At 41.1% G+C, this 27,463-nt stretch overlaps 1 protein-coding gene across 2 annotated transcripts in view; it reads left to right on the forward strand.

Moving 5' to 3' along the window:
- The first annotated feature begins 2,046 nt into the window (after positions 1-2,046).
- CDS1 (CDP-diacylglycerol synthase 1) overlaps positions 2,047-27,463 on the forward strand; it is a 67,699-nt gene continuing 42,282 nt past the window's right edge. Inside the window, exons 1-2 of one of the 2 annotated variants that reach the window (XM_055384606.2) lie at positions 2,047-2,663; positions 23,347-23,474. In XM_055384606.2, coding sequence (XP_055240581.1) covers positions 2,547-2,663; positions 23,347-23,474 — 245 coding nt within the window. In that variant the 5' untranslated portion in view covers positions 2,047-2,546. The remainder of the gene's footprint in view (positions 2,664-23,346; positions 23,475-27,463) is intronic. The other variant, XM_004038919.4, reaches the window with a different exon arrangement.

Genomic DNA, 27,463 nt, shown 5'->3' on the forward strand with positions numbered 1-27,463 from the left:
CACCCTGTGATGTTGCACAATGATGCATTTCTAAGAATGTATCCCCACTGTTAAACAACATATGACTGTATAAATTTCCCTTGTTGTGCTGTACCTTTGCCATCCCATCATTTCTTCATTCACCTCTTCAGCAAACATTGTTACCCATAGAAGGGTGGTTTTTGGCACTGTGGAAAGAGCTAGACCCGTAAAGATGAATAAGCCGGTTTCTGCTGTCTGGACTCAGTCTATTCACTCAACTAGTGGTAATAGCTATAATGAAGAAGATTGAAAGAAATTGCTCTCTTAGCTAAAACACAAGAAGGAGCAGAGCTTAAGGAAGGTGAGGTAAATAGAACCTCACATTCTATTTTGGCAGTCTTTGCATTGGTCCCACTTTTTCTGGGTTGGGGAATACTGTTTCTTCTGTCACGCACTACTGTCCTCTGTTGCTCCCCTCTGTCACTCCTCTCACTCTCTTTTTTCCTCCTGCAGCAAAGGGAAAAAGTCAAAGAGGCCATGAGAGGACTAGGGAAAGGGGAAACAGGAAGTTGTTCAGGTACCTTGTGTAGTAGGTCTCCTTTTCTTGGACCATGGGGGAAAGCAAAGGCTGGATTCTGATCGTCTAAGAGCTAAAAGGGACCACAGAGGCCATCCTTACTATCCGTTTACAGCTGAGGACACCGAGGCTTAATAACTTACCAAGGCCATGCAATTAGTGGCATTGGCAGCACTAGAACTCAGGCTTCTTGACTTCCAGAGAGTTAGAATGGAGCACTTCTAATCCTTTATGCAGGGTAGGGTAGTAGCCAGAGATGGAAACCCTACTACTGGCTTCACTAGCTTCTTCAGCCGTTATTCTGATTATCTTCTTCACTATCAAGCACTCCTTCATTTCCCATCCTCCAAACAATTGGACAATTTATTAATGTAGTCACCCCATAGTTCTCTGTTCAGTAGGGACTTATTTTCAAATCTTCTCTGTCATTTCAGTTATCCACCCCATAAGGAACAAATTATGGTTTCTCGACATCCTTTTGAAAACGTGCAACCCAAACTAACCGCACAGCTTCAAAGATCTGTTTGGTGAGGTAAAATGATGTCTTTGTGTTCTGCTTTTCAATGCATCCTACTTTGATTTTTGGTTTTGCTCATTTGTTAGTAAATTTTCAACACTTTACTTACTTTTACCGTGTCAGTAAAGACCTTGAGGAATTTACATAGTTGATCTATTTCTATAAGGGTGCTCTCCTGAACCTTGTCCTGTGTGAAGGCCCGCCTTTTTTCTTTTTTCTCTTTGTTTATTTTTCGTTTTCTTTTTTTTTTTCATTTGTTAGCTTGTTAGTAATGACCGGGTGGCGGATACACGTCAAGAAAACTAATCACCTTCTCACAGGATTAGGACTAGAATTGATGCAGATCTTGTGCCCTTCCTGTTCCCGCTTTGGCAGCCCAAGGTCCACCACTGCTCAGAGACTAGCTGGAGGGCAACGGCGTCCCACAGCATCTCACACTGTGTTGGGATCCTAGGTGGTGACCTTTGTGAGATTCAGTACTGAGTTTCTGGGAGACGGCGCTGCGGTTGTGATTGGAATTGTTGGCCGACGCACCTCTGGACGCCCAGTGCGGCAAAAGCATCTCCTGTTTTCAAGGTGATGACACTGGGCTGGAATGCCGCGGGGCCAACCAGTCCGTCCTGCCAGACAAGTTTCTGGTCCAGTGAGCCTCCGACCCGCCGCGCGTGTCAAGCTGACAAGGCCGGGGAGGCGTTTGAAGGAGCAGTGTTGAGCGCTGTTAACATTTAGCGGGCGTCTTTGAGTAGCTCCTCCAGCCCTCGCAGCGGCCCAGGGACTAGCCTGCAAGTTCTCAACGCTCACTTCCAGCCCGCGCTGGCCCCGCCTCCGCCTCCCAGCTCCTCAGCCTCCTCCCGCCCCACCGCTCCCACCTTTTCTCAGGCCCCCACCTGCCAGCACGCACAGGCGGGGGCGGGGTCGCGGGCCGGGCTCCTGACGTCACCGCAAGGGGAGGCGGGGCTGTGGGAACCGCAGTGCAGCGCAGAGGGGCGGGGCCTGCGGCGCGAGACCCGGTGCGGGAGGCCCGGGCAGGGAGAAGTGTGCGGGGCCGGGACAAGCCGGCTCCGGCAGGCGGGGCGGGAGGGGCCTGCGCGGCGGCGGGAGCCCAGAGCCGCGCTAAAGCTGGTCAAGCGTCCTCCTTTTCTCCCCGCCCCTTCTCCTCCTCCCACCTGGGCCTCTGCGTGGAGACGCGCACCTGGCAACCGGAGGCCGCGTCTCCGCCTTCTCTGCCCGCGCCTGGCGCCCGGAGCCTGCCCGGGACCTCCGCCGGAGCCGCGCTCGCTGCAGGCGGCCTCGAGCGCTCTCTCGTTGATGCCGTTTTGGAGGTGACCGGCGCGGCGGCCGCTCTATGGTGGGGCCGCGTTAGTGGCTGCGGCTCCGCGGGACTCCAGGGCGCGGCTGCGAGGTGGCGGGGCGCCCCGCCTGCAGAACCCTGCTTGCAGCTCAGGTTTCGGGGTGCTTGAGGAGGCCGTCACGGCAGCGCGGGAGCGGAAGATGTTGGAGCTGAGGCACCGGGGAAGCTGCCCCGGCCCCAGGGAAGCGGTGTCGCCGCCACCACGCGAGGGAGAGGCGGCCGGCGGCGACCACGAAACCGAGAGCACCAGCGACAAAGTAAGTGGAGCCGAGAGAGGCGGACGCCGCGCCCTGGCTGGGTCCTGGTGGGAAGCGGGACACTTGAGAGCAAGGGTGGGGCCCGTCCAGCGTCAGGTGAGGCTGCGCGCTGCCGGTACACCTTCCTCCCTGCTTGGCACTGCTTCCTCCTTCTCCAGAGCGGGTCGGGACCCAGGATCCCAGTGGCGATGCGGTTCCCAGGATGACCGCGGCCGCTGCCCGGGAGAAATGGGCCACTCAACCCGGCTTACAGTTTAGCTTCATCCTCTTCCGGTCCCTTCTTCAGGATCTGGGGCCGACGCTGGAATCAGGAGGGAACCTGTCCTCCTAGGGGCTGCAGTGCAGTTAGTAGCTGCCACCTCACCTCTCTTTTCAGTAGAGGGAACAAAGTTAGTAAGGACTAGAGACGTGCCACCGTCGGCTCTATCATTTCATTGGATCCTGACGCGGGAGGCTTGGCTTCTCGCGCTGCCCCATATGCACTTTCATTTTCTCCATCCTTTTTCAGTATGATAGATTTTGGAGGTTTTAGAGTATCATGCACGTGACATAATAGTAATCTTCCAGCTTCTTTTGAGTACACGACAGACAGTGCAATTCTTCTGTCTACCAGTAGATTTCATATAACCCGACGTTAATTCATGAAGACTTTTCACTTCCTTTTCTATAGATTACTCTTCTTTCACATTTAAGAATAAGTAGATGCGATATTACTATCTGTTTAAAGCTAGAAAAGGAATTCGGGCGTGTTTGGTAATACAGTGGTGCAAGTAAGAACTTGTGAAGAAATGCAGTTTTATGACCTTATGGACTGGATGGTTTGGGAAATTGGGCCAGAGAATAGATTGTTGTATCAAACCGTCTGTTTAGAAAATTCCATTTCATTTGAGAAACCCAAAACACGTCAACTGTTTCTAGAAGCATACTTTGGAAGCAGGCATTACAGTTTGAGTTACAGAAGTGAGGTGGATTGCCCAAGGTCAAGTTCGTGGCTCTTGAAACTGGAATCTAAGTTTCCTGATTCCTTTTCTTCTGATTTATGTGGTTGCTGAGACTGGCTGGCAGTTCTGATTTGGGGAGGATTCCACCTGAAAGTTGATGTTGATGAATTTGATGTAACCCAAATTACAAAGCCCTAATAGGAACATATCACATGATATCACGAAATAAACGTAAACGTGATTCTTAGTACTAAAACTTTAGAATCAATGTAGTGACACTTTTCCCCTTACCCTTGATAGTAAGTAGAATAAAATGAGTCTGTAATAAAACATAAGTGTCAAGGAATTACCCAAAATATAACAATTTCCAGCTACTGAAGGTTGAAGTTACAAAACTAGGAACAGTGGGCTGAGAATAGTCTTTGTGAAAACTGCCTTGGAAACTAGACCCAAAATAGAATTAATTAGGTTGGGATTTGTTTTGTTTTGTTTTTAGCACTGGTATAGTTTAGCATCAAGGAAATACCAGCTTCTCTATGCTGACTTCCTTAACTCGACAAAGCTAACAGGCGTTTGTTAAGAGAAAAGATGTTCAGGAAGCCATGCATAAAATACCTTCGGAATTAAGTTTTTTCTTTTTTTAACACCATAATGTATTTAAAATGGAAACTACTTCTGTAGTGTGATTTGACTCAGAACTGTTGTCTCTAGCTATCTGTGACTAGGTTATCTCGCTGCATATTTATTTATTTATCAATGCAGTACTGTTGGTTTTTATTGACACATGTCCAGCTGGATTTTGTTTTCTGAAAGTAGACTTTGCTATATGTAACCTGTTTTGTCAAGATTTCTTAGACAAGGATGAACATATTCAAACCATATCTAAAATACTGCTCTACTTTTAGAGTTTATCATGAGGAACTTTTGACTTGGCAAGCATATAGATATTGAACTCTATCCCTGTCTGTCCTTTCTTATCAGGGTGTGTATTTGAATACACCTGTATTTCCAGGTCAAGGGCTATTTTAAAATCAGTTTGCACACTGGAGGCTGGTTAATATTTGGTCAATTCAAACTCATTAAGGGCCTTCCCTGTTCAGTTGCAGTAAAGGCAAAACTCTTGGGGAATTAGTGAAAGAAGTGAAGGAGGTACATTGTATTCTGCTATTATAATACACTCCCATGCATTGCCATTTTGTAGTCTTTTAATAATGGTGTTATTAACATGACACTCCCTTTGTTCTGGACTGGTGACTTATGCTGAGAGAAGGCTCTGTACTCCAGATAATTAGCAAGTGAAAAAAATACTTCTTACCTGCAGGGGAATGTTCCCAAGTGTTAAATGTTGGAATGGTACTTGAAAAATGACAAGGGACATCTTCAAGGAACCCTGCAGGAGACATATATGAGTTAGATTTATTGGAAGTCTGTACAAGGCTCATTGCTAGCAGAGAGGGCATGCTTGGCGTCTACCTGGAGACTGTAGGAAAAGCTCTAAACAGTGGATGAGGATTGAGCTGGGAATGAAAAGATTCCTGGGACTCACCAGGTTTACAAGGGTTTGGGTAGGGTGTTCTAGGCAAAGGACGTGTTGGGTTTTTTCTTGAATCAGCATTCTAGGCACAGGGTTGTAGATACAGAGGAAGAGATAATGAAGGTCCTGAGAGCAGTGGTCCCCCAATTTTTTGGCACCAGGGATCAGTTTTGTGGAAGACACCTTTTTCCACGGATGGGTTGGGGGGATGGTTTCAGGATGATTCAGGTACATTACATTTATTGTGCACTTTATTTCTATTATTATTACATTGTAATATATAAGGAAATAATTATACAACTCACCATAATATAAAATCCATGGGAGCCCTGAGCTTGTTATCCTGCAACTATACAGTCCCACCCCGGGGTGATGGGAGACAGTGACAGATCATCAGGCATTAGATTCTCATAAGGAGCATGCAGCCTAGATCCCTCGCATGTGCAGTTCACAACAGGGTTCAAGCTCCTGTGAGGATCTAATGCTGCTGCTGATCTGACAGGAGGCAGCGCTCGGTGGTAATGCGAGTGATGGGGTGTGGCTGTAAATACAGAGGAAGCTTCGCTCGCAGACCACTCACCTCCTGCTCTGCAGCCGGGTTCCCAACAGGCCCAGTTCCTAACAGGCCGGTACTGGTCTGTGGCCTGGGGGTTGGGGACCCCTGGCTTAGAGGACATCATCAGTAGTACTTAGGAATAAGGGCTGAGACAGAACATGGAGTTTAGCAAAAGATCTAAGTAGAAGCAAGTTTCGGTTGAGGAAATTGAGAGGTGAAATGTTGGTAGTTGCTGTTATAAAGTGGCAGTGAAAGGAATACAGGATGGCAACTAGAGAGACAGGAGGATTAATGAAGATTTTTCTTTTCAGAGGAGGGGAGATATATATTTGTATGAAAGTCAAATGAGTAAAGATGTTGAAGACAATGGGTAGGCCCTAGGAAAAAGAAAGCAAACATGGGGTAGAGACTATGGATTATTGGGATATCCAAGGAAAGAAAAGAGGGATGCATGTCTCTTCCTTAAGAAAAGAAAGACGGAATGAAGGGTGGATACAGGAACATTTTGAAAAGCAGAAAGGAGAAGATCAAATGTTGGATGCCTTCAGTTAGTAAAGTAGGAACTCAGAACCAATGAGCTTCAAGGGATCTTAGAAACAACTTGGTTTAACTCAATTCATATATATTTATATTTGTATATATTTATATATAATTTGGTATATATACAATTAAATTATAAACAATAAATTTGTGTTCAGTTGAATCTTCACTGAGTTTAATAATTCTGTATAGTTTTATAATAGTTACCTTTTGGTCATTTCCTATCACACTTCCCAAAAATGACAGTTCAAATGTGTTCCAGTCACATTCAGTGTTGTGTGACTGTGTGTTAGGAATATCCCCATTTAATAGCTGAGAAGAAGAAAAGCAATGGGAGTGATTTAGGCCTGGGGAGTGCCAGAGGTCCAGGATGTAGGGAATTAGAGAGTCAGCGAAGCCAAGATTGAAGTGGATGACCACAGATTCAGGTCGGTAGGGAAGTGGGCTGGTGAAGATCTAATGGGTTGAGTGGGAATGAGCATTGAAACAGAAAGAGCTAAGACATGACTTATGTAGAGACCAAGGGAGAACTTCCCCTCTGCCCTCTGAAGACTTGCCAGAAAAAACTGACAACAGGTTAGATTAATCGGAGAAATGGCATACAAGTTTATTAATGTGTGGGATGGGAGGAGGGAGACAGAGTGATTACCTGAACCCCAAGAGGCGCAGAAGCTTATATACCATCTTGAGGCAAAGGTGGTCCTGTCATGTAGATGAAACCTCATAGGGAGGAGCCCTCAGAGAGAATAGATGGTGAATATTTCTTTCAGACCTTTAAAAGTGTCAGACTCTCAGTTAATCTTTCCTAGATCCAGACAAGAGAGAACCTTCAGAGAAGGCCAGGTTGCATAATGCAGATTTTCTCTACAGATGCAAATCTACCTCACAAAAGACAGCTTTGCAGGGCTGTTTGTTTGCAGGCCCTCTGAACAGCCATCTCAAAATATGTCAAAGAAGTATAATTTGGGGTGAAATATTCTGATTTCCTTCACTTGCTAGACCCTGAAGTGGGAGAAAAGAGGGTGCACATTGAGGCTGTAGCCAGTCAAGGGGAGCACACGTGGAATAGTGTGCTTTCAGGTAAGATCCCTGTGTGTTTGTGCGTGGGGCTGCTACTTAGGGATTTTGGTTTGTGAAGTTGAGGAGAAAGCAATCCAGAGATCAGTTAACTAATGTCTCTCCTCCATTTGAGATGTGTGCAGCTTCTTTCATAAATACATTATTATTTTCAAATAAACTTTTAATTTTGGAACAACTTTGATTTATGTAACCACCCCACAGGTTCTTCTTTCTTGCTGCCGAGATAGAACTGGTTTATCAACACGGGAGAATTGCAATAGAGAAAAAGAGTTTAATGCACACAGAGCCGGCTAAACAGGAGGCCAGGGTTTTATTATTACTCAAATTAACCTCCCTAAAAATTTGGAGGCTAGACTTTTTAAAAGATAGTTTGGTGTGCAGGGGGTTAGAGAATGGGTGCTGCTGATTGGTTGGGGAGGCAATTGCAGGGGTATGGAAAATGGTCCTTGTATGCTGAGTCCATTTCTGGGTGGGGGTGGCCACAGGAGTTGCTGGTTTGGGAGGAGTTACCCAGTCATCAGAAATATAAAAATCTGAAAGTGGTCTACCTTTTAAAAGGCCAATCTTAGCTTCTTTAATAGTGATATTATGTATAGAAGTAATTGGAGAAGTTGTAAATCTTGTGATCTCCAGACCAGTGGCTGGTAATTGTTTACATGTAATCACAACAAAATTCAGTCCCCTCTCATAATCCTAAACTTGTGACCTTTTAGTAGTTTTATAAAGGCAGTTTAGTTTAGGGAAGAGCTGTTATCATTTAACCTATAAACTAAATTCTTCCAAAGTTAGCTTGGTTCTCACTTGGGAATGACCATGGGCAGCTTGAAGGTTAAAGGCAAGATAGAGTTGGTTAGGTCAGATTTTTTTTCACTGTTATGATTTTCTCACTGTTACAGTTTTTGTAAAGGTGGTTGGTTTTATTTACAGAAGCATCACAAAGATTTCTGTGTACTTTTCACCGACTTTCCCGTAAGGTTTGTATCTTGCATAACCGTGGTACATCGGTCAAAAGTTAAGAAATTAACATAGCTATAATATCATCTTAGACTGTAGATACTATTCAGAAATTCACTGGTTGTTCCACTGTCCATTTACTGCCCTGGGATACAATCCGGGATTCAACACTGCATTTCGTCTAGTTTATTTTGTTATTGTAAAAGCCTTATTGAGTTTTTGTAAATTACTTCTTCATTTTGATACACTTCACTACAGGTTGTGCTGATGTCACCTGTAAGTGTAATGAACATTTTCTATAGTTTTTCATCTAGATCTAGGCCATTAATAAAATATTAATGTTTAGATCTAGATTTCTGGACTGCCATTTGGGCTGATACTCCCTAATTGTTGATAAATTATCAGTCAATATTACCACCTAAATAATTTTCCATGATTCAGCTTTTATCATGCACAGCATATTCATTTCATTTAATAACATTTTTTTAAAATGCTGGCTTCCAAAATATCGGCAACCCAGCCAGGTGGTAAGACAGAGCTGGGTTTTTAGCTTACTGCAGTGAGGAACACTTCCACAGAGCCTTGGTAGTATTTCAGAGGGGGAGAGGCAAGTTGTAACTTATTTGAGAATTGGAAATTTGGTTTAAGGCAGGTCTTTTTTTTTTTTTTTTTTGGAGACGGAGTCTCGCTCTGTTGCCCAGGCTGGAGTGCAGTGGCGCGACCTCGGCTCACTGCAAGCTCTGCCTCCCGGGTTCAGGCCATTCTTCTGCCTCAGCCTCCGAAGTAGCTGGGACTACAGGTGCCCGCCACCACGCCTGGCTAATTTTTTTGTATTTTTAGTAGAGACGGGGTTTCACAGTGTTAGCCAGGACGATCTCAATCTCCTGACCTTGTGATCTGCCCGCCTTGGCCTCCCAAAGTGCCGGGATTACAGGCATGAGCCACCGCACCCGGCCTAAGGCAGGTCTTTCAATGTGGGGAATTGATTAGGATTGGGTAAGGGTCACAATATAACAATTTGGGGTTACTAGATAAGCCAGATAAGGATTTTGAGGCAAACGTTTTCAAAGAGTCTTAGGACTAAACTGTTCATTGATGCTTCCTTTCAAAGAGTTGATGTGTCTTTTAGAAATTCTTGTAAACAACATGAACTCCTAGCAAGAGTTTCCAGGAATACTCAAGTTATACTAATGAAAGAGTGAATCTAAAGGCATGGTAATGTAATAGTAAGCTATGTGCGGGTTAGGAATGGTAGTTAACTTGAGATTTCTAAAGAATATCTGAGGGTTACCATGTGAATTTTCACTTACTGTTTATGATCTTTAAACAATTCATTTTCTTATTATTTTGAGAGATACTACCATAGAATGTCACCAACTACATCAAGCTTTGGATGTGTACCACAGTGGGTTTTTTTGATGCTGTCATCCTAAGGAAGAAGCTGAGGCATAACATAGAATTTAAAGACAATACTTGAGCCAAATTTAAAGACTTTACTTGAGCCAAAGTGAGTACACTGCCTGGGACATACTTCCAAGTTGCCTGGGGGAGTGCCTTGGTTGGCCTTTGTTATAAGCAAGTTTTTAAAGGCAAGAAGGAACAGGGAATGGGCTGGTACAAAGTTGTTTGACAGGAATTCTCATTGCCTTATAGAGATAATATTGATGAATGATTGGCTATTCAGTTTTAAAATGTAAGGTATGAGTTACAATGTCTAGTATATGGTATTTTATGGCTACATGGTATCAGTCCAGAGCCAACATAGCAAGTGGCTCGAAGAGGTAATTGTTTAGCTCAAACGGTGAGAGACATGACTGCTGACACATTTTAAATGCCTCTCGGGGCCTGATAATTTAATGAGACTCATATTCTTCAAAATAAAAGTTTCTTTTCCTTTTTAACACAAACAGTATTTTGTTTGTCAAAATATACTGGGGAAAAGTGGGACAATTTAATGTCCTCTGGAAAAGTATGAAGAAAAATTAAGATATATACACATGTAGTATGAGTATTCTTTATGTGTTTATGAATTTCATTTTTGTAAAATAGACTCTCACATTCCTTCCCAGATAACACAGATAAATACAGGGGTTTGGCATGTTTGTTTTCCTTTAACCATTTTATATTTGGGGATGTCTTTTCCAAAAATACAGATTTTATTTCAGTGTAAAGAACATAGGTCATTTAAGAAATTATAAACATATTTCTTGAGGCTTGGTTTGGTTCTGTGCATTCAGTAAATGCTTGTTGAGTGCCTATTATAAGCAAGACACTGCTTGAATGTTACTTTTTTGTGGCTTTTTTATACTCTTTGAGAAAAGAGGTGGTGTCAGGATTTGTTTGTTGCTCAACAACTGATTGTAGAATATATTAATCTCTTGAATTATGGACTTTCCCTGCATGGAATAATGATATAAACTAATTTTTTAGTGCAAAATAATTTATAATTTGCAAAATACTTGCTTATACTTAATATCAATTTTAGTCTTTTAACAATTATATAGGCAAGGGAGATGGGTTTAGTTTACATATGAGAAAACTGGAATTTGACAGCCTAAATGCCCTGCTCAGAATCATGGTATTTAGAGCCAGGATTTACCTTAAATTTTCTAATTAAAAAATGTAAAGGAGAAATCAGATGTGTGGTCCTAAATGTATAAAATCAATTTAAAACATTTAGAAAATTTTTACTTGTTACTACCTTGTGTGATTTTGGACTAATTTGGTCTTTTTGAATCTATGAAATGTTGGCATTGGATTAGAAATTTTTAGCTGAAAGCCTGTCATTGGGTGATTTCAGGAGCCTAGATTTAAAACAGCACTTCAAGTGTTTTATCGCTTACTTATGATCAATTACAAGAAATCATTAGCTTTTATTTCATTTTATAGCTGTTTATACTTTATTTGGTTGAGAAATGTTTCAGAACTTATTTAATGAGAATGACATCACATTTTGAAACAACTCTAGAAATGGAGAGGAAGTAATTTCATTAATGACCAATTTTTTTTTTTTTTTTTTTTTTTTTTGAGGCAGAGTCTCACTCTGTCACCCAGGCTGGAGTGCAGTGGCACGATCTTGGGTCACTACAAGCTTCGCCTCCTCCCCTCCCCGTTTCAAGCAACTCTCCCACCTCAGCCTCCCAAGTAGCTGGGATTACAGGCACGCAGCACAAAAGCCTAGCTAATTTTTGTATTTTTAGTAGAGATGGGGTTTCACCATGTTGGCCGGGCTGGTCTTGAACTCCTGACCTCAAGTAATCCACCTGTCTTGGCCTCCCAAAGTGCTGGGATTACGGGCGTGAGCCACTGTGCCCAGCCAACCAATTGGTTTTTGATCATCCCTGAGATACGCCAAGTTTATTGTGTAAGTATTTACTTATTTTCTTATCCTCAAAATGAGGTGAAAGATATTTTTCAGGTCATGTCATTGAATGTTTGTTTGCTTAAGACTTTCTCAGAACTGTCAAGATTTTAAACTTTTAAAATATGAAATTGAAAGGCACAGGATGGGAGAAAAAAGAGTCCAGTCCAGAGTGGACTCTTATCTATGGAAATTTATAGCTGCTTTTTGCAAACAACGCAGCTAAGAAAGCAGTGTTGCTTTTCTGCTTCCTGGCTATGGTTGCAGTTCCCTTTATTTGCCAGAACCCATGGCCAACTATTTAAGAGCTTTCTGCAAGGCTGATGTAGCCAATCTGACTTCATCACCTGGGTGACCCAGGTGGGATCAGACATCTTGACAGTTAAGTTGTGGCTCACTGCTACCTTCCAGTCCCAAGCAGGTCATTTCACAAACAATATGGGGCTGTCTGTGGGTCAATGAATATTTATTAAGCCCATCTGGAAGTTCACATTTTATCTCAATATATAAAAATCCAGATTCAGGAAACCAAATTAGACTCGTCTTTCAAGGTTGTGCTTTTTATTTTTTCATCTACTTACTATGCTTGTACTTGAACCGTCTCAGAGTTGAGGCTTCGAACAATTCTGTGGGACACTATTCATGTAGAGTTCAATGTAGATAGTGCCCCCTGGAATTCTGCTTGTAGTAGTCCCATTTATAATAATGTATACTGCTTTTAATAAATACGAGGTTGATACAAAAAGGTGTACAAAGTATACAAGAAGATAAGGATACTAGCTAGTGATCTGGGTGACTTATCCTCTCAGAGGTATTCCTTCTTTGTTTTGATAGGTTTACAACATATGTTTGCATCCTCTGTCACCTTTAATAATGAATTTCAAATGTATGATTATTTGAGCTCAAAGCTTGAGGATGGCCACTCTGGAGCTTAGATTCAAGTTGCCCTGAGTATACACTCTGATTAGCAGCAGTTACAAGGTTTTTTTTTTTTTCTCCTTTAGATAGAGTCTTGCTCTGTCACCCAAGCTGGAGTGCAGTGGCACAATCTTGGCTCACTGCAACCTCTGTCTCCCAGATTCAAGTGATTCTCCTGCCTCAGCCTCCTGAGTAGCTGGTATTACAGGCGTTCTCCACTATGCCTGACTAATTTTTGTATTTTCCTAGAGACGGGGTTTCACCATGTTGGCCAAGCTGGTCTCGAACTCCTGACCTCAAGTGATCCACCCACCTTGGCCTCCCAAAGTGCTGGGATTACAGGCATGAGCCACCGTGCTGGCCTACAAGTGGGTTTTTAAGGAAAAAAGAACAGGCAGTTCCTAAATTGTTTAACAATAATTTAGATTAAAATAAACTATTGATTGGCTACACATTGTTCTTTGCATCATAAATTCCAGGAAGATAAGGGGTGAGGCAGCGAGTCTGAAACAAAATGCCTTTAAGTAATTGCTCCCAGGCATGGGTGTGGGGGTGTGACTGAAGTCCCATACTCTGGGGCCTGATAAATTTTACATACCTCACATAGCTGGGTCAGCTCAGAGCTATTTTTCTTTTTTCACCTCAATCAATATATTATTTAGTGTAGGGGAGTGAAAACCCTTCTAGGTTTCTTGGCTGGGCTACAAATTAAATTGACATAAGACAATTAAGAGAAAAACCATTTTTCTCTTGTTTAATTACATATCTGCAAAACAAAACAGGAAAGAAGGGTCAGATTTTTGAAGTTTATATAGCACCCTGAGATACTGAAAGGAACCTATTCAGCTTCTAAGGGGTGCTGGCCACGCAAGTTCTGGGAGGGTAAGGGGAGGAAATGCACGGTGAATAAAGGCTGTCTTGTTATGCGGATAGTCTCTCAGGTAATAAAAGTTGTCTCAGAGCAGCTGTCTTCCTTATACAAATACTTTACTAATGTAGATTTCGTTTATAGATATACATTTTTTTACAAAATAACTGCATTTCAGAGCTACTAATGTGTCTGCAGTTTCTCAGAATTATAATCTTGAAATATACCAAAGAAGTATATTTTGGGGTGGCATATTCTAGTTCTCTATAGTCATATTTTAGGGTAATATGTCCTGAGTCTCAATATTAGTTTTAAAGTTTTCCCTACTTTTTTATTGTAACTTTTTAATAATATCAAAATGTTAAAAGGTTAGTACAATGATCATCAGCATACCTAGGACTTAACAGGTATTAAGAGATTGCTAAATTTGCTTTATCTTGCCATATATACACAGTTGGCTCTCCATATCTATGGGTCATGGCTCACTGCAGGCTCAACTTCCCAAGCTCAAGTGATCCTCCCACCTCAGCCTCCCGAGTACCTGGGACCACAGGCATGCACCACCATGCCCAGCTAATTTTTACATTTTTTTTGTAGAGATGGGGTCTCCCTATGTTGTCCAGGCTGGTCTCAAACTCCTTGGCTCAAGCAGTCCTTCTGCCTTGGGCTCCCAAAGTGCTCTCAAAGGTGAAGCACAGGACATGAAAACCCTCAATGCACATCATCCAAGAGGTGGCCAAAATCAGTCTGGTGATGGTCAGTTTTTAGGAAAGGGGTGCATTGTGAAACTGGCAAGCTGTCATATCAAAGCTGCAAAGAGGGAGAGTCCAGTAGCAGCCTCAGATGACTGGCTAAAGGTGATAAAAGAAAGGGTACTCTGTTTCTTGTTTTCTGGAGCTGGTTTCTGCTTACTCCTTAGGAAAGAATTCTGGCTAAAGGTTAATAAGGAAGGGGCATACTGAGGTATGTCCAACCTCCTGTCCTATCGTGGCTGGAACTCAGTTTCCGAAGTTTCTCTGGTGTCCCTTTGGCCAAGAAGGGGTTTGTTCAGTCAGCTGGGGGGGCTTGGGCTTTTATTTTTATTTCTCAATTATTTATAATACCTCATACAATGTAAATTCTACATAAATAGTTGCATACTGTAGTTGTACAATATAGTATGCTGTATTGTTTAGAGAATAATGACAAGAAAAAAATCTATGTGTTTAGTACAGATGCAACCACCTTTTTTTCCCCTTTGAATATTTTTCATCTGAGGCTGGTTAAATTCACGAATATGGAACCCACAAATGTGAGGGGGCCAACCGTACTTGTTTTTCGCTCTAAATGAAGGCAAGGCAGAAAAGCCGGAGGCATTATTTATCTTAGCCCTGAAAAAGTGATGTACCTGTGAGGACCAATCATTAATAAGATCTCAGGTAAAAAACAAGTTTGGGATGGCAGTAATAATTCAGATTTTGAGTGAAACTCCTAAATTTTCTCGTTCTTTTGTGTAATTCCATGGAGTTTTTTTCTTCTAGTGATCTTTATTCTTAATTTGGAATTTAAGACGTATATAAATGAAACCATACAAAATAGTATGATCTTAATGTATAATAGAATGAGATATCACTGGAGAAAGATGAGAAGGAGCCAAACATCTAGGAAAGTCTTAAAATGGGCCTTAAAATTAAGTAAGATTTGAATATTGTAGATAGCGTCTTAGGAATGGCAAAAAACAGAGCAGCAATATTGTAGCCTGGAAGACGTGGCCCGATTCCATTTGGGGATAGAGAGATGACAGTCATCATTCTCTCAGCACATACTCACCAAGCTCCTGGTTGCAGGAATGGCCATGGTGGGTGAGACTGCTGGGTGAACAGGCAATCAAAACATGTCATACAAATGTTGGCATGCAAAGAGCTGCACAAAATGGGCTGAGGAGCTCCCCTAGCTTCTGATTGCTGCTAAAACAAATCACTAAAAACTTAGTGTCTTAAAATAATATAAACTTACCTTACAGTTCTGGAGCTCAGAAGTCCAGAATGGGTCTCCCTAGGCTAAAGTGAAGATGTCCTGGTAGGACCATGTTCCTTCTGCAGGCTATAGGGGAAAATCTGTTTCCTTGCCTTTTCTAGCTTCTAGAGGCTAACAGCATGCCTTGGCTGGTGGCCTCTTACTCCTTGCTCAAAACCAGCATCACTGTACCTCTGCTTCTGTCATCTCTTCTCTGACTCTGATCCTCCAGTCTTCCACTTATAAGGACCCTTGTGATTATATTAGACTCACCTGTATAATCCAGGATAAACTCACCACGTCAAGATCAGTTGATTAGCAAACTTAATCCTGCCCACTTCCTTAATTCTCCCTTGAATTGTACCAACATCTTCACATGTTCTGGGATTAAGACGTGAATATCTTGATGGGGGGAGTGGGGAGGGAAGCATTATTTTGCCCTTGACAGGCTCCCTGAAGAAGAGTTTTCTAGAAATTACATCTAGGCTGATACCTTAAAGATAAATAGGCACCAGTCAGGCAAAGCCAGGCTCAAAGAGGAAGAGCGTAAGTTATAAATAGAAGAATACTGTAGCACAATATTGAGAGGCTAAGACTCTTCATACTGTGGGGAGCGCAGAAGCTTTAGTTCTGCAGAGCCTGGAGTGGCTGGGTGGGTGTGGCCAAAGCCCTGGCTGGAGAGTAAGAGGAGGCTGGGTTTATACCCTGTGATGAGGAGGTAGGTGGATGATGTAATCAGGTTTGCCTTTTACTCAGGCATTTTATGTTATGTTGAGACACATTTGGTTTTCTCTTATCCAAGCATTGGGATCCACCACAAAGTGTAACTCCTGATTGGATTAGTAAAGTGGTACACTGGACCAACCAGTCACCTCCTTCCTTCAGTGGGGAATAGAACAGGGCTGCAGAGAAAGATTTGGGGACGAGTCTTTCCCTTTGCAGTTCAAATTAAAAAAAAAATAAGGAGGCTTTATCAATTATAATTAATTAGCGTAGGATAGGACCACAGAGCTGATGAATGAGGTAACCAGATTTCTGTCTATAAAATACAGTATTGTGGGAGCAGTGGCTCACACCTGTAATCCCAGCACTTTGGGAGGCCAAGGTGGGAGGACCGCTTGAGTCCAGGAGTTTGAGACCAGCCTGGGCAACATAGGGAGACCCTGTCCCTACAAAAAATAACAAAAAATTAGCCAGGTGTGGTGGCTCCACCTGTAGTCCCAGCTGCTTGAGTGGCTGAGGTGGGAGGATCGCTTGAACCTGGGACGGTGAGGCTGTAGTGAGTCATGATAGTGCACTGCACTCCAACCTGGGTGACCCTGCCTCAAAAGAAACAAAACAGTGTTACTAAGTCCCTTGACCATTCTCTATCATTGTAGAGGTCTTGAGCTTCCTCACTCTTCGTTCACCAAACTGCTGACTCACTAGGAATTAAATCAGTTTAGTCCTTCTCCCCAGCACAGATAGAAAGCAGTTCCTTCTCTTCACTTCCACTCCTGGGAGAAAGACAAGAAATCCATGCCTGTATGAAAACCATGAAGAAGGCCGGGTGCGGTGGCTCATGCCTGTAATCCCAGCACTTTGGGAGGCCGAGGTGGGCAGATCACGAGGTCAGGAGATCGAGACCATCCTGGCTAAAATGGTGAAACCCCATCTCTACTAAAAATACAAAAAATTAGCCGGGCGTGGTGGCGGGCGCCTGTAGTCCCAGCTACTCGGGAGGCTGAGGCAGGAGAATGGCGTGAACCCGGGAGGCAGAGATTGCAGTGAGCCGAGATCGCGCCACTGCACTCCAGCCTGGGTGACAGAGCGAGACTCCATCTCCAAAAGAAAAAGAAAAAGAAAAAGAAAACCATGAAGAAACAGACAGAAAATGTTGAAATCAGGAGCACAGCCTCATGTTCTTTCAAGTAAAACTGTTTAGTTTCAAGATTTTTAAAAGGCTGCCTCCTTTCAGGTGTGGAGCTCTATGTCTCTGTGGGTTTCCTTTGGCTTAATTGCAAATCTTAATGCTGAACTGAGCTACAGGGATCAGTGTCCACATCAAGGGATTCTTGACGGAAGAGCAGATCCTGGTTTTCTAACTCACTTTTTTTTCTTTTTCTTTTTTTTTTAATTTTATTATTATTATACTTTAACTTTTAGGGTACATGTGCACAACGTGCAGGTTTGTTACATATGTATACTCACTTTTTAAGGGGCCAGTTGTAAAAGAGATGAAAAGTGTGAGTGATTTAATATATTATCCTTTGCTGCATTTTAAACCACTACTTTACCTTCATTTGTTTAGAGACTTCCTTTTGGAGCCATCATCTATGTTTAAAATTTTGATTCTTATTTTAATTAATTTATTTTCAGGTGGGATCTTGCTATGTTGCCCAGGGTGGTTTCTAACTTCTGGGCTCAAGAGGCCCTCCTACCTCAGCTTCCTGAATAGCTGGAAATAGCTGCTTGCCACAGCACCCAGCTCTTTTTTACTTCAACTGACATAATAGTTGTATATGTTTATGGAGTACAGTGTCATATTTTGAAACCTGTGTACAGTGTGTAATGGTGGAATCATCCTCTTGATGAACTGTATCCTTTGTTCCCTGAGCCCCTTGTCTTTGTTCTTGTCCTTTTTGTCTTCAGTGTTGGGAAGCACCTCAGTTCTCTTTCCTGGGCTGCTCTTTTAAGAGTCCCCATGAACTATAAATGATACTCACTAAATTGAGTACACTTAAAGTGCTATCTTAGCTCAAGATGTTATAACGAAAATACTGTAGCCTAAACAACAGGAATTGATTTCTTATAAATCTGGAGGCTGGACATTCAAGATAAACATGCTGGCCAATTTGGTTCCTGCTGGGAGCCCTTTGCAGACAGATAACTTGCTGTGTCCTCCCGTGGTGGAGAGATTATCTCTTGTGCCTCTTTATAAAGGCACCAAACCCATTCGTGAGTCTCCACCCTAATTACCTAATTGACTTCATTATCTTACAAAGGTTACCTCCAGATAACATTACATTGGAAAATTGCACTTCATTGTATAATTTGTTTTTTGGCAGGGACAGAAACATTCATTCCATAGCAAATATAATTTGGCAAATTTTGACATATATATATATGCCTATGAAGCCATCATTATAATCAAGATAATGAGCTAATCTATCACCACTAAAAGTTTGCCCCTTTTTGTAGTTCTTCCCTCATCCTTAGACACCTACTAATCTGCTTTCTGGCACTATAGGTGAGTTTGCATTTTCTGGAATTTTATATAAATGGAATAATATACATGTGTGTGTATATATAGACATATACATGTGTATATATATATACATATACATGTGTGTGTATATATTATATATATACATATTACATGTACATTTTGTCTGGCTTCTTTTACTCAGCATAATTATTTTGAGATTCATCCATGTATCAGTTTTTCACTTATTTTTATCACAAGAGAATATTCCACTGTATGAAAGTAACATAATTTGTCCATTTCCCTGTTGGCTATTTGAGTTGTCCCTAGTTTGGAGCTATTGCAAGTAAAGCTACCATGAACATTTGTGCACAAGTCTTTGCTTGTATCTACGCTTCAGTTTATCTTGGGTAAATACCTAGGAGTGAAATGGCTGGGTCAGTTGTTGGTTGTATATGTAATTTTTAAAAAACTGTGATACTGTTTTCCAAACTGGTTGTACTGTTTTACATTCTCACGGGCAGTGCGCAAGCCTTTCAGTTCCTCCAGATTTTCTCCAACATTTGGTTGTTCAATTTTAAAATTTCACCCATTCTGATAGAAGTATAGTAGAATCACATTGTGATTTTGACTTGCATTCCCTTAATGACTAATAATGTTGAACATATTTTCATATGTTTATTTACCATCTGTGCATTGCCCCTGAAATGTCTGTCCAAATATTTTGTTCATTTATTGTTTCCTTGTCGAATTTTGAGAGTTCTTTATGTATTCCAGATTACAAGTCCTTTATTAGATATGTGATTTGAAAATGTGTTTCGTTCTGTGACTTGTCTTCTCATTCTCTTAGTATCTTTTGAGAAAGGAGAATTCTAATTTTGATGAAGTTATGTTTATCATTTTTTTGGCAGATAATAATTTTGTTATCATACTAAGAAATTTTTGCCTAACCAAGGTCCCAGAGAGTTTATGTAAGATTTATAGCTTTATATAAATATCTGATCTGTTTTGATTTAATTTTTATCTGTGGTGTGAGGTATGGATCAAGGTTTTTTGTTAAAATTGTGCCAGTACCATATGTTGAATTACCTTTGCAACTTTGTTGTTAATCTGTTGACCATATGTGTGTAGGTTTATTTCTGGACTATTCTTTTCCATTGATCATTTTGTCTATTTTGTCAATAACCCATTGTCTTGATTACAGTAGCTTTATAAGAACTCTTGAAAACAAGTAATATAAGTCCTTCAACTTTATTCTCTTTCCAAACTTGTTTGGCTCTTCTATGTTCTTTGCATTTTCATAGACATTTTAGAAAAATTTCTCCAAAAAAGCCTTCTGGGATGTTTACAGAAGAAGGTGATGCTCAGCAAGGCTTGCAGCAGTGAATGAGAATGGAAATGGAGGGAGGCTGGGCACGGTGGCTCACACCTGTAATCCCAGCACTTTGGGAGGCCAAGGCAGGTGGATTGCTTGAGCCCAGGAGTTCAAGACCAGCCTGGGAAACATGGTGATATACCATTTCTATGAAAAATGCCAAAAAAAATTAGCCAGGTGTGGTGGTGCATGCCTGTAGTCCCGGCTACTCAGGAGGCTGAGGTGGGAGGATGGCTTGAGCCCAGGAGTCTGAGGTTGCCATGAGCCAAGATCACGCCACTGCACTCCAGCCTAGGTGACAGAGTAAGACCCTGTCTCAAAAAAAAAAAAAAAAAAAGGGCAAAAGAAAAAGACATGGAGGGAAAGACAAATGACAGACTTGGTGCCGACTGAATGTTTTGGTTAAAGGAGGCAGATGTCAAGTGTTAAGGTGATGCCTAAGTTTCTGACCTGAGTAATTGGTTAACTGGATTGGCGGTAGTATCTTCTCCAAAGAAGGAATTACAGAAGGAGGCAGCATTTTGATGTGGAAGAGAGAGAAGTCCATTGCTTCTGTTGAATTTCAAATGATGCCAGTGGAAAACCACCTGGAGATGGCATGTTGGAAGCTGGAGACATAAGTTCACGGGGAGTCATCCGTGTATGGGGTCCATGAGATCACGTGGTGGTGGGAGAACACAGGCCCAAGATAGAAAGTTGAGGATCATTATCTTTAAATTATGACCTGGAGAAGAAGCAGCTACGAATTTTTAGGTTCTTGTAAACATTTTAAATGCCTTCATTCAGGTACGGTGGCTCACCCCTGTAATCCCAGCACTTTGGGAGGTCAAGGCGGGCGGATCACCTGAGGTCAGGAGTTCGAGACTAGCCTGGCCAACATGGTGAAACCCCATCTTTACTAAAAATACAAAGATTAGCCGGGCCTGGTGGGGCATACCTGTAATCCCAGAGACACGGGAGGCTGAGGCAGGAGAATCGCTGGAACCTGGGAGGCAGAGGCTGCAGTGAGCTGAGATTACACCACTGCACTCCAGCCTGGGTGGCAGAGTGAGACTCCATCTCAAATAAATAAATACATACATGCATACATACATACATACCTTCATTCAACATGCACAGTGCTGCATGGCTCTATTTGATCATTAAAAGTATTATAGTACTTCCTTCTTTTCCCTGATCTCCATTCACACTCTTATTTTCCTTTTCAAGTCTAGCATCTTTGCAACAGAGTCTATACATTAAATACAGTAAAACAAGGGCCCCTGCTACTCATTCTCATAGTTGAGTAACGTTGCTCCAAAATGCCACTATTTAGAAATTATCTTGTATTCTTTAATTACTAGAATGAAATAGACTCCTAGTGCAATTTAATTTTTTATTTTGTGTTTCTCTAAAGGGTATAAAATAGAAATCAGAAGCTTAAATAATGTAAATAAAAGCAGGACAGCCTTGTTGAGGGTGAGGAGGGGAGGGTTGCAGCGCATCACCATTATTGCAAAGTGGACTTTGAAGTGGCTTGCAGAGAACTTTAATATTTTGAGGAGCACAATTTGAATGTTAGCCTAATGGTTTTAGTATTTTATAAATAAGGAAACCAAGGCCTGAGTTTCCTTCAGATTAAGTGATTTGCCGTTTGTCTCACTGCTAGTTAGAGTAGAGGTGGAATTAGAGCTAGTAACTCCTGATTCCTAGTCTCATGCTCTTTTTGTAGGATGGTGATACTGCCCTAGAGAACCACTTCCATTAGTCACCACCCCCACTACCCCTCACATCACTCCTGTCAATACTCTGGGTTATTAAAGGTGAAAAGAAAATGGCAGGGAAAAGAAAAAAAAACTGATGTGTTTCCTTTGTTTTAGATGTCCAAGCTCTGTGGCTTACCAGACTGACGGCAGGTGCCCTGCCATTTTCTGAGGGGATGTTCTATCTGGTTGTTTATTAGTTACCATCTCTCTCTTTTTAAGCAGCTTCAGGGCCAACTGACTCTCGGTGTCACAGTGGGAATTTGACATTTCTATTTCTCATTTGTCATTTAGGGTACGTTGACACATTTAATTTCGTAATTGTGTACTTAAAAAGTGAGTAAACTAAAGTTTATTAGTGCTTTATGAAAACTGAAAATACTCCCGAAGACTAACATTATATTTGGTGAGCCTCCTAATGAGGAATTAGAAGACTTGATTTAATCATAATATTATCTTACTGCTTATTTGAATTTACTAAGTCCTTGGCATTATACTAAATGCTTCATTTTAGGGATGAAGAAACAGTTCGAAGGGGTGATGACATTTGCCAATGTTTTGGAGCTAATAAGGGCTGAGTTTGGATTGAGAATCCTCAACATTCTGAATTGTTGGGTGCTTTTATTCCTAGGATTATTTCAGGCTTGATATCCTGCTCAATGCTCTATTTGTGTTTGCCTCCAGGGAATATTCTCTTTCCTCTATCCCAGTTCAACACCCTCACTCCAGTTTCCTCCTCTGTAAGCCATTCTCCCAAGGTTTCTGTGTGTTCACCACTCATAACTGAAGGTTGCCAGGGTAGGATGGAAAGGGTAGGGCCTGAGGCGGGAGAGGTTGTAGAAGAGGAAAGAACGTGGCAGTGGAGACTTACAGCAGAATGAACAACTTTAAAACTGAGCATTAGATGACATTTCTGTTTTGAAAATTGCATTGATCACTCTATCCCTGGAAATTCTGCAGTGACCACCTTTGTTGAAAGGCCTAGAGCTCCCTGCCATCTCCAACATACTCACGCAGCTCCTGTACATGCACTCAGAAGTCGGTTTGTGTTTTAAATAACTTCTTTAAAAATCTCATCACCAAATGCTGTTGATCATAGTTTACCTACCAGTAAAATAGAGATGAGGTCCATTTGACCTGCTTCAATTGGGATTCTCTCTTGAGGATCTAATAAAAATGATGGAAGTTGAAATGTTTACAAATATATATGAAATGCTACGCTCGTGTAAGATATTACTCTTATTGTTGATGCTTTAATTGAAATCAAATTTAAAAAGGGACTCAACAGCTGATCAGAATCTACATGGAACTAACACCGTGATCTCCCAGTTAAGTGGCAAAACAATGCATATCTGATTTTAGGGGTATATTTCTGATTTAGAAAATATGGGAGCTTCTTTTGTGTCTTTTGTTTAAAGTTATCGTTTGTATTATTAGTAGTAGATTTTAGCGAAGATAGTCAAACTTTCCTAACAAAGAAGTATAGCAGTGCTAAGATTTTCAAGATAAATAGTAGTTTCTTTGTTTCAGATTATGTCACTGAGATTTGACACACTGAGCAATAAATGAATGTATTGGCCAGCCTGTGCTTTTTTAAACGTGATTTTGCAAGGTAATTTGTCTTTTTAATTTTAGGAAACAGATATTGATGACAGATATGGAGATTTGGATTCCAGAACAGATTCTGATATTCCGGAAATTCCACCATCCTCAGATAGAACCCCTGAGATTCTCAAAAAAGCTCTATCTGGTTTATCTTCAAGGTATGATTGGATGAAGATGAGTATATCTTAGTGCACAAGATAGGCTTTGAGGTTATCCTTGTCCGTGTAATAAATTTGGCTTTTTGTAAGTTTTCCAGCTATGGTATTAGGTGGTCAAAAAGGCCACCTAATATCCGAGGTATAGTTCTATGTATTTAATGTGTATCCACCCTTAAAACCTTGTGAAGTATAAGAAAACCAAGGCTGAGAGGTTAATTGTTGAAGGCTACAGAGCTAGTAAGATATAGACCTGGGATTCTTGCCTTGGGCTGTCAGATTCTGAAGTCTGTGATCTATTTACCACGTCACATTGCTTTTTCTGGTATTAGAACACCTAATAAAACTCCATAGTCTCTGTTCCCTGTTTTTCAAATGCCAGACAGAAATAGGTATTTTTTTCTTTTTTCTTTTCTTTCTTTCATTTTTAAAATAAGATGGGGTTTTACCACGTTTCCCAGGCTGGTCTTGAACTCCTGGGCTCAAGCAGTCTGCCCACTTTGACCTCCCAAAGTGCTGGGATTACAGGCGTGAAACATGGCACCAGGCCAGTATTTTTTTTCTTTTAACTGAGTTTAAGATTATTGTCTAAAACTCCACAATCCATTACCATTTTATATTTGTGCAACATTTAAAAATGTGTGACGACCACAAAATTTCAGCTAATTATATTACCCTTCATTGTATACTTTAGTAATATGAATTATAAAATTTATAAAAGCAAAGTAAACCTAAGCTTTTGTCCAGATTAATGTATGAAATGTTACATATTGGTGTAGAAAGAACAATGTTTCCCCAACTTTTTGACACTATGACACAGTAAGAAATACATTGTATACCACATTCCAAGACACACAAATGTATATTTTAACTGCTGCAAAAATGTTATGAAACAGTTCTTCCCATTACTGTGTAATACCCTCTGATTTCTTTTCTATTTGATGCTGTTCTATGTTATTGAATAAAAAATGCTACATGTAACTTATTCAATGGATTTTACTACCCTTGGGTCATAGCCTGCAGTCTGAAAACCACTAGTTTAGTCGTATCTAGTAAATGTAATATGAATTTTTCTTTTTTTTTTACTTTGTAAGGGATAACCATATTAGAATATATTGGTTAAAAGCAACATTTTCATATTTTTTAACCAATAGAACATATCTTTGATCTGCTATGAAAAGCATGATTATTTTAATAGTTCTTGTTCCCAGTTGTTTTCGTGACCTAATTCCCAGATATAACTTTGCATTAAAATCTCATCAAGTCGATCTCAGACCTGAAATTTTGTGTAGTTGATGTTCTATAAGAATGATGCCAGATTTGTGTGTGTCATTCATAATAAGATCTTCCTTAATCATGAAGTTGTTTTTTTTCTGATATAAAGTAACAATAGCAAATACTAGCAGCTAATATTTATTTAGCATTTACTATGTACTAGCATTGTTTCAGGCACTTTATATGTATTGACTAATATTCTCATGGCAGCCTTGTAACACAGATATATAAATGTGGAAACGTAGGCAGATATTATATATCAAGGGTCATGTAGCTAGTAAGTTATGGAACCACATTCTGAACCTAGGTACTGTGGCTTCAATGCCTGTATTCTTATCTATGCTATTTATGAGTGAATTGGTTTTAGAAAATGAACAATAGATAGTATAATGGTTTCAATCTTCTCGAGAAACTTTTCTACAAAGATTACATGAATGTTTTACATGTAATCTGTTTTATACATTTTTATCCTGTTTTTAGTCTAATATTGAAAACAGACTGTCTTGCAAAGACTTAGAATTTGTAGATACATAGGATTAAAAATAGTAATTACATAAGAAATGTACATTACTTACAGAAAAAAAAATCCTGTAATCCTCCTACCAAGACATTAATATTTAGAATACTTCAGTGTTTACCCTTTGAGGCTTTTTTCTTGTGCAGTGTGTGTGTGTGTGTGTGTGTGTGTATGTGTGTGTATGTATGGATGTGTGTAAAGCAAAAATGAGATTGTACTGTTTTCTACCTTACTGTTTTCATTTTCATTCCATGGTATTATTAGGAACAACATTTCATGCAGGATCCTAAATATATTTCAGAAACATTTTTAATGTCTGTATATTTTGCTGCATGGCTATGGTCTAGTTTATCCAACTGAACACCTATTGCTGGGCATTTAGTATATTACTAAATGTTCACAATAAAAAATACCTCTACATTAAACATTTTTCTTTGTAGTAACTTTATTTTAACATCCATTAATTATTTCCTTAGGATAAAGTCCTAAAAGGGAAATCCCTTGGTCAAGTTTTATGCCCTCCCCTTACTTTTTTTTTAAAACAGGGTTTCACTCTGTTGCCTAGACTGGAGTGCAGTGGTGCAGTCTCAACTCACCGCAACCTCTACCTCTCAGGCTCAAGCAATCCTCCCACCTCAGCCACCCAGGTAACTGGGACTACAGGCATGAGCCATCATGCCTGGCTAATTTTTGTATTTTTTATAGAGACAGGATTTTGCCTTGGCTTGTGGTCCTTTATTTACCTCTGACTAGATTTGTGACCTAGCCCAGTTTCCTAATCCATCCATTAATCCACAAACAGTTATATCTGTACAACTACATGGGGCCTTTCAGCCATAGCATTTTTGACTCTACACTCATTTTTAGTTCTGCCTCATGCTCATGCTCTCATGAGAAGTTTATGTCTACATAGTTTGTTAAACAATAGAGGGAAATAAAGTTGAATGAATGCAATTTGACTACCTTATGAAGAAACTCAGAAGCTGGAAAAAAATGTATGTTGGTGGTATGTTGGTATTTTAGGTCCTGTGTGCAGAAATGACATGATAAAAGGAATATTTGAAAAGAGTATTTGTTGGAAGTATTTAAACTATATTGGAGAGTGGTTGAAAGCAAGGAATGTAATCCTTTTTTTTTTTTTTTTAAGAGACAGTATCTTGCTCTGCCACCCAGGCTGGAGTGCAGTGGCACAATCATGGCTCACTGCAGCCTTGACCTCCTGGGCTCAAGTGTTCCTCCCACCTCAGCCCCCAACATGCCCTGCCTCCTCTCCCCCCACTCCCCCCGCCCCTCAGTAGCGGGGACCACAGGCGAGTACCACCACGCCCAGCTAAGTTTTGCATTTTTTGTAGAGCTGGGTTTTTACCATGTTGCCCAGGCTGGTCTCAAACTCCTGGGCTGAAGCAATTCTATACCTTATGAAGGCAGCTAATATTTCTGTTCTAAGAAGGGAATGAGGGCTGGACATGGTGGCTCACACCTGAAATCCCAGCACTTTGGGAGGCCAAGGCAGGAGGATCACTTGAGCCAAGGAGTTAGAGACCAGCCTGGGCAAGATAGTAAGACCCTGTCTCTATTTTTTTAAAAAAAAAAAGGAGTGAGGACTTGTGCTTAGAATACACTGCATATATGTTACTAGACTTTAAGTTGAATCAAAATCTCTTGTAACATAATTTAAATGCTACCAGTTGAATTAATAAAAATCAGAAAAGTCCTAAAGAAAAACAGCGACAATTCTAAATGCAGAAGTCATCATTTGTATATAGGAGCATTCAGAAATTCTGGATTTTTCATACAGAGCTGCCAACAGTTTATATGACATGGTAACACAAGGAGTGATTATTTGTATGGCACACTGGGGATGAAGTGTGAGGCTTGTGGCGGTGGTGGGGTGCGGTCGGGCATGCCAGGCCCTTACAGCGAGGGTTGAGGGAGACCAGTTCTCAGCATGGCAAGGACCAGCTGGTGTACCAGCAGGAAAGCTCTGCTCTGAGGAGCAAAGAAAGGCCCAAGGATAAAGAAATACTTTGTTTTTTGGAGACGGAGTCTCGCTCAGTCGCGCGGGCTGGAGTGCAGTGGCGCGATCTTGGCTCACTGAAAGCTGCGCCTCCCGGGTTCACGCCATTCTCCTGCCTCAGCCTCCCAAGTAGCTGGGACTACAGGCGCCCACCACTATGCCCGGCTAATTGTTTTGTATTTT

The sequence above is a fragment of the Gorilla gorilla genome, chromosome 3, assembly GCF_029281585.2.
Source record: "Gorilla gorilla gorilla isolate KB3781 chromosome 3, NHGRI_mGorGor1-v2.1_pri, whole genome shotgun sequence".
In the NCBI taxonomy this organism is placed as follows: Eukaryota; Metazoa; Chordata; class Mammalia; order Primates; family Hominidae; genus Gorilla; species Gorilla gorilla.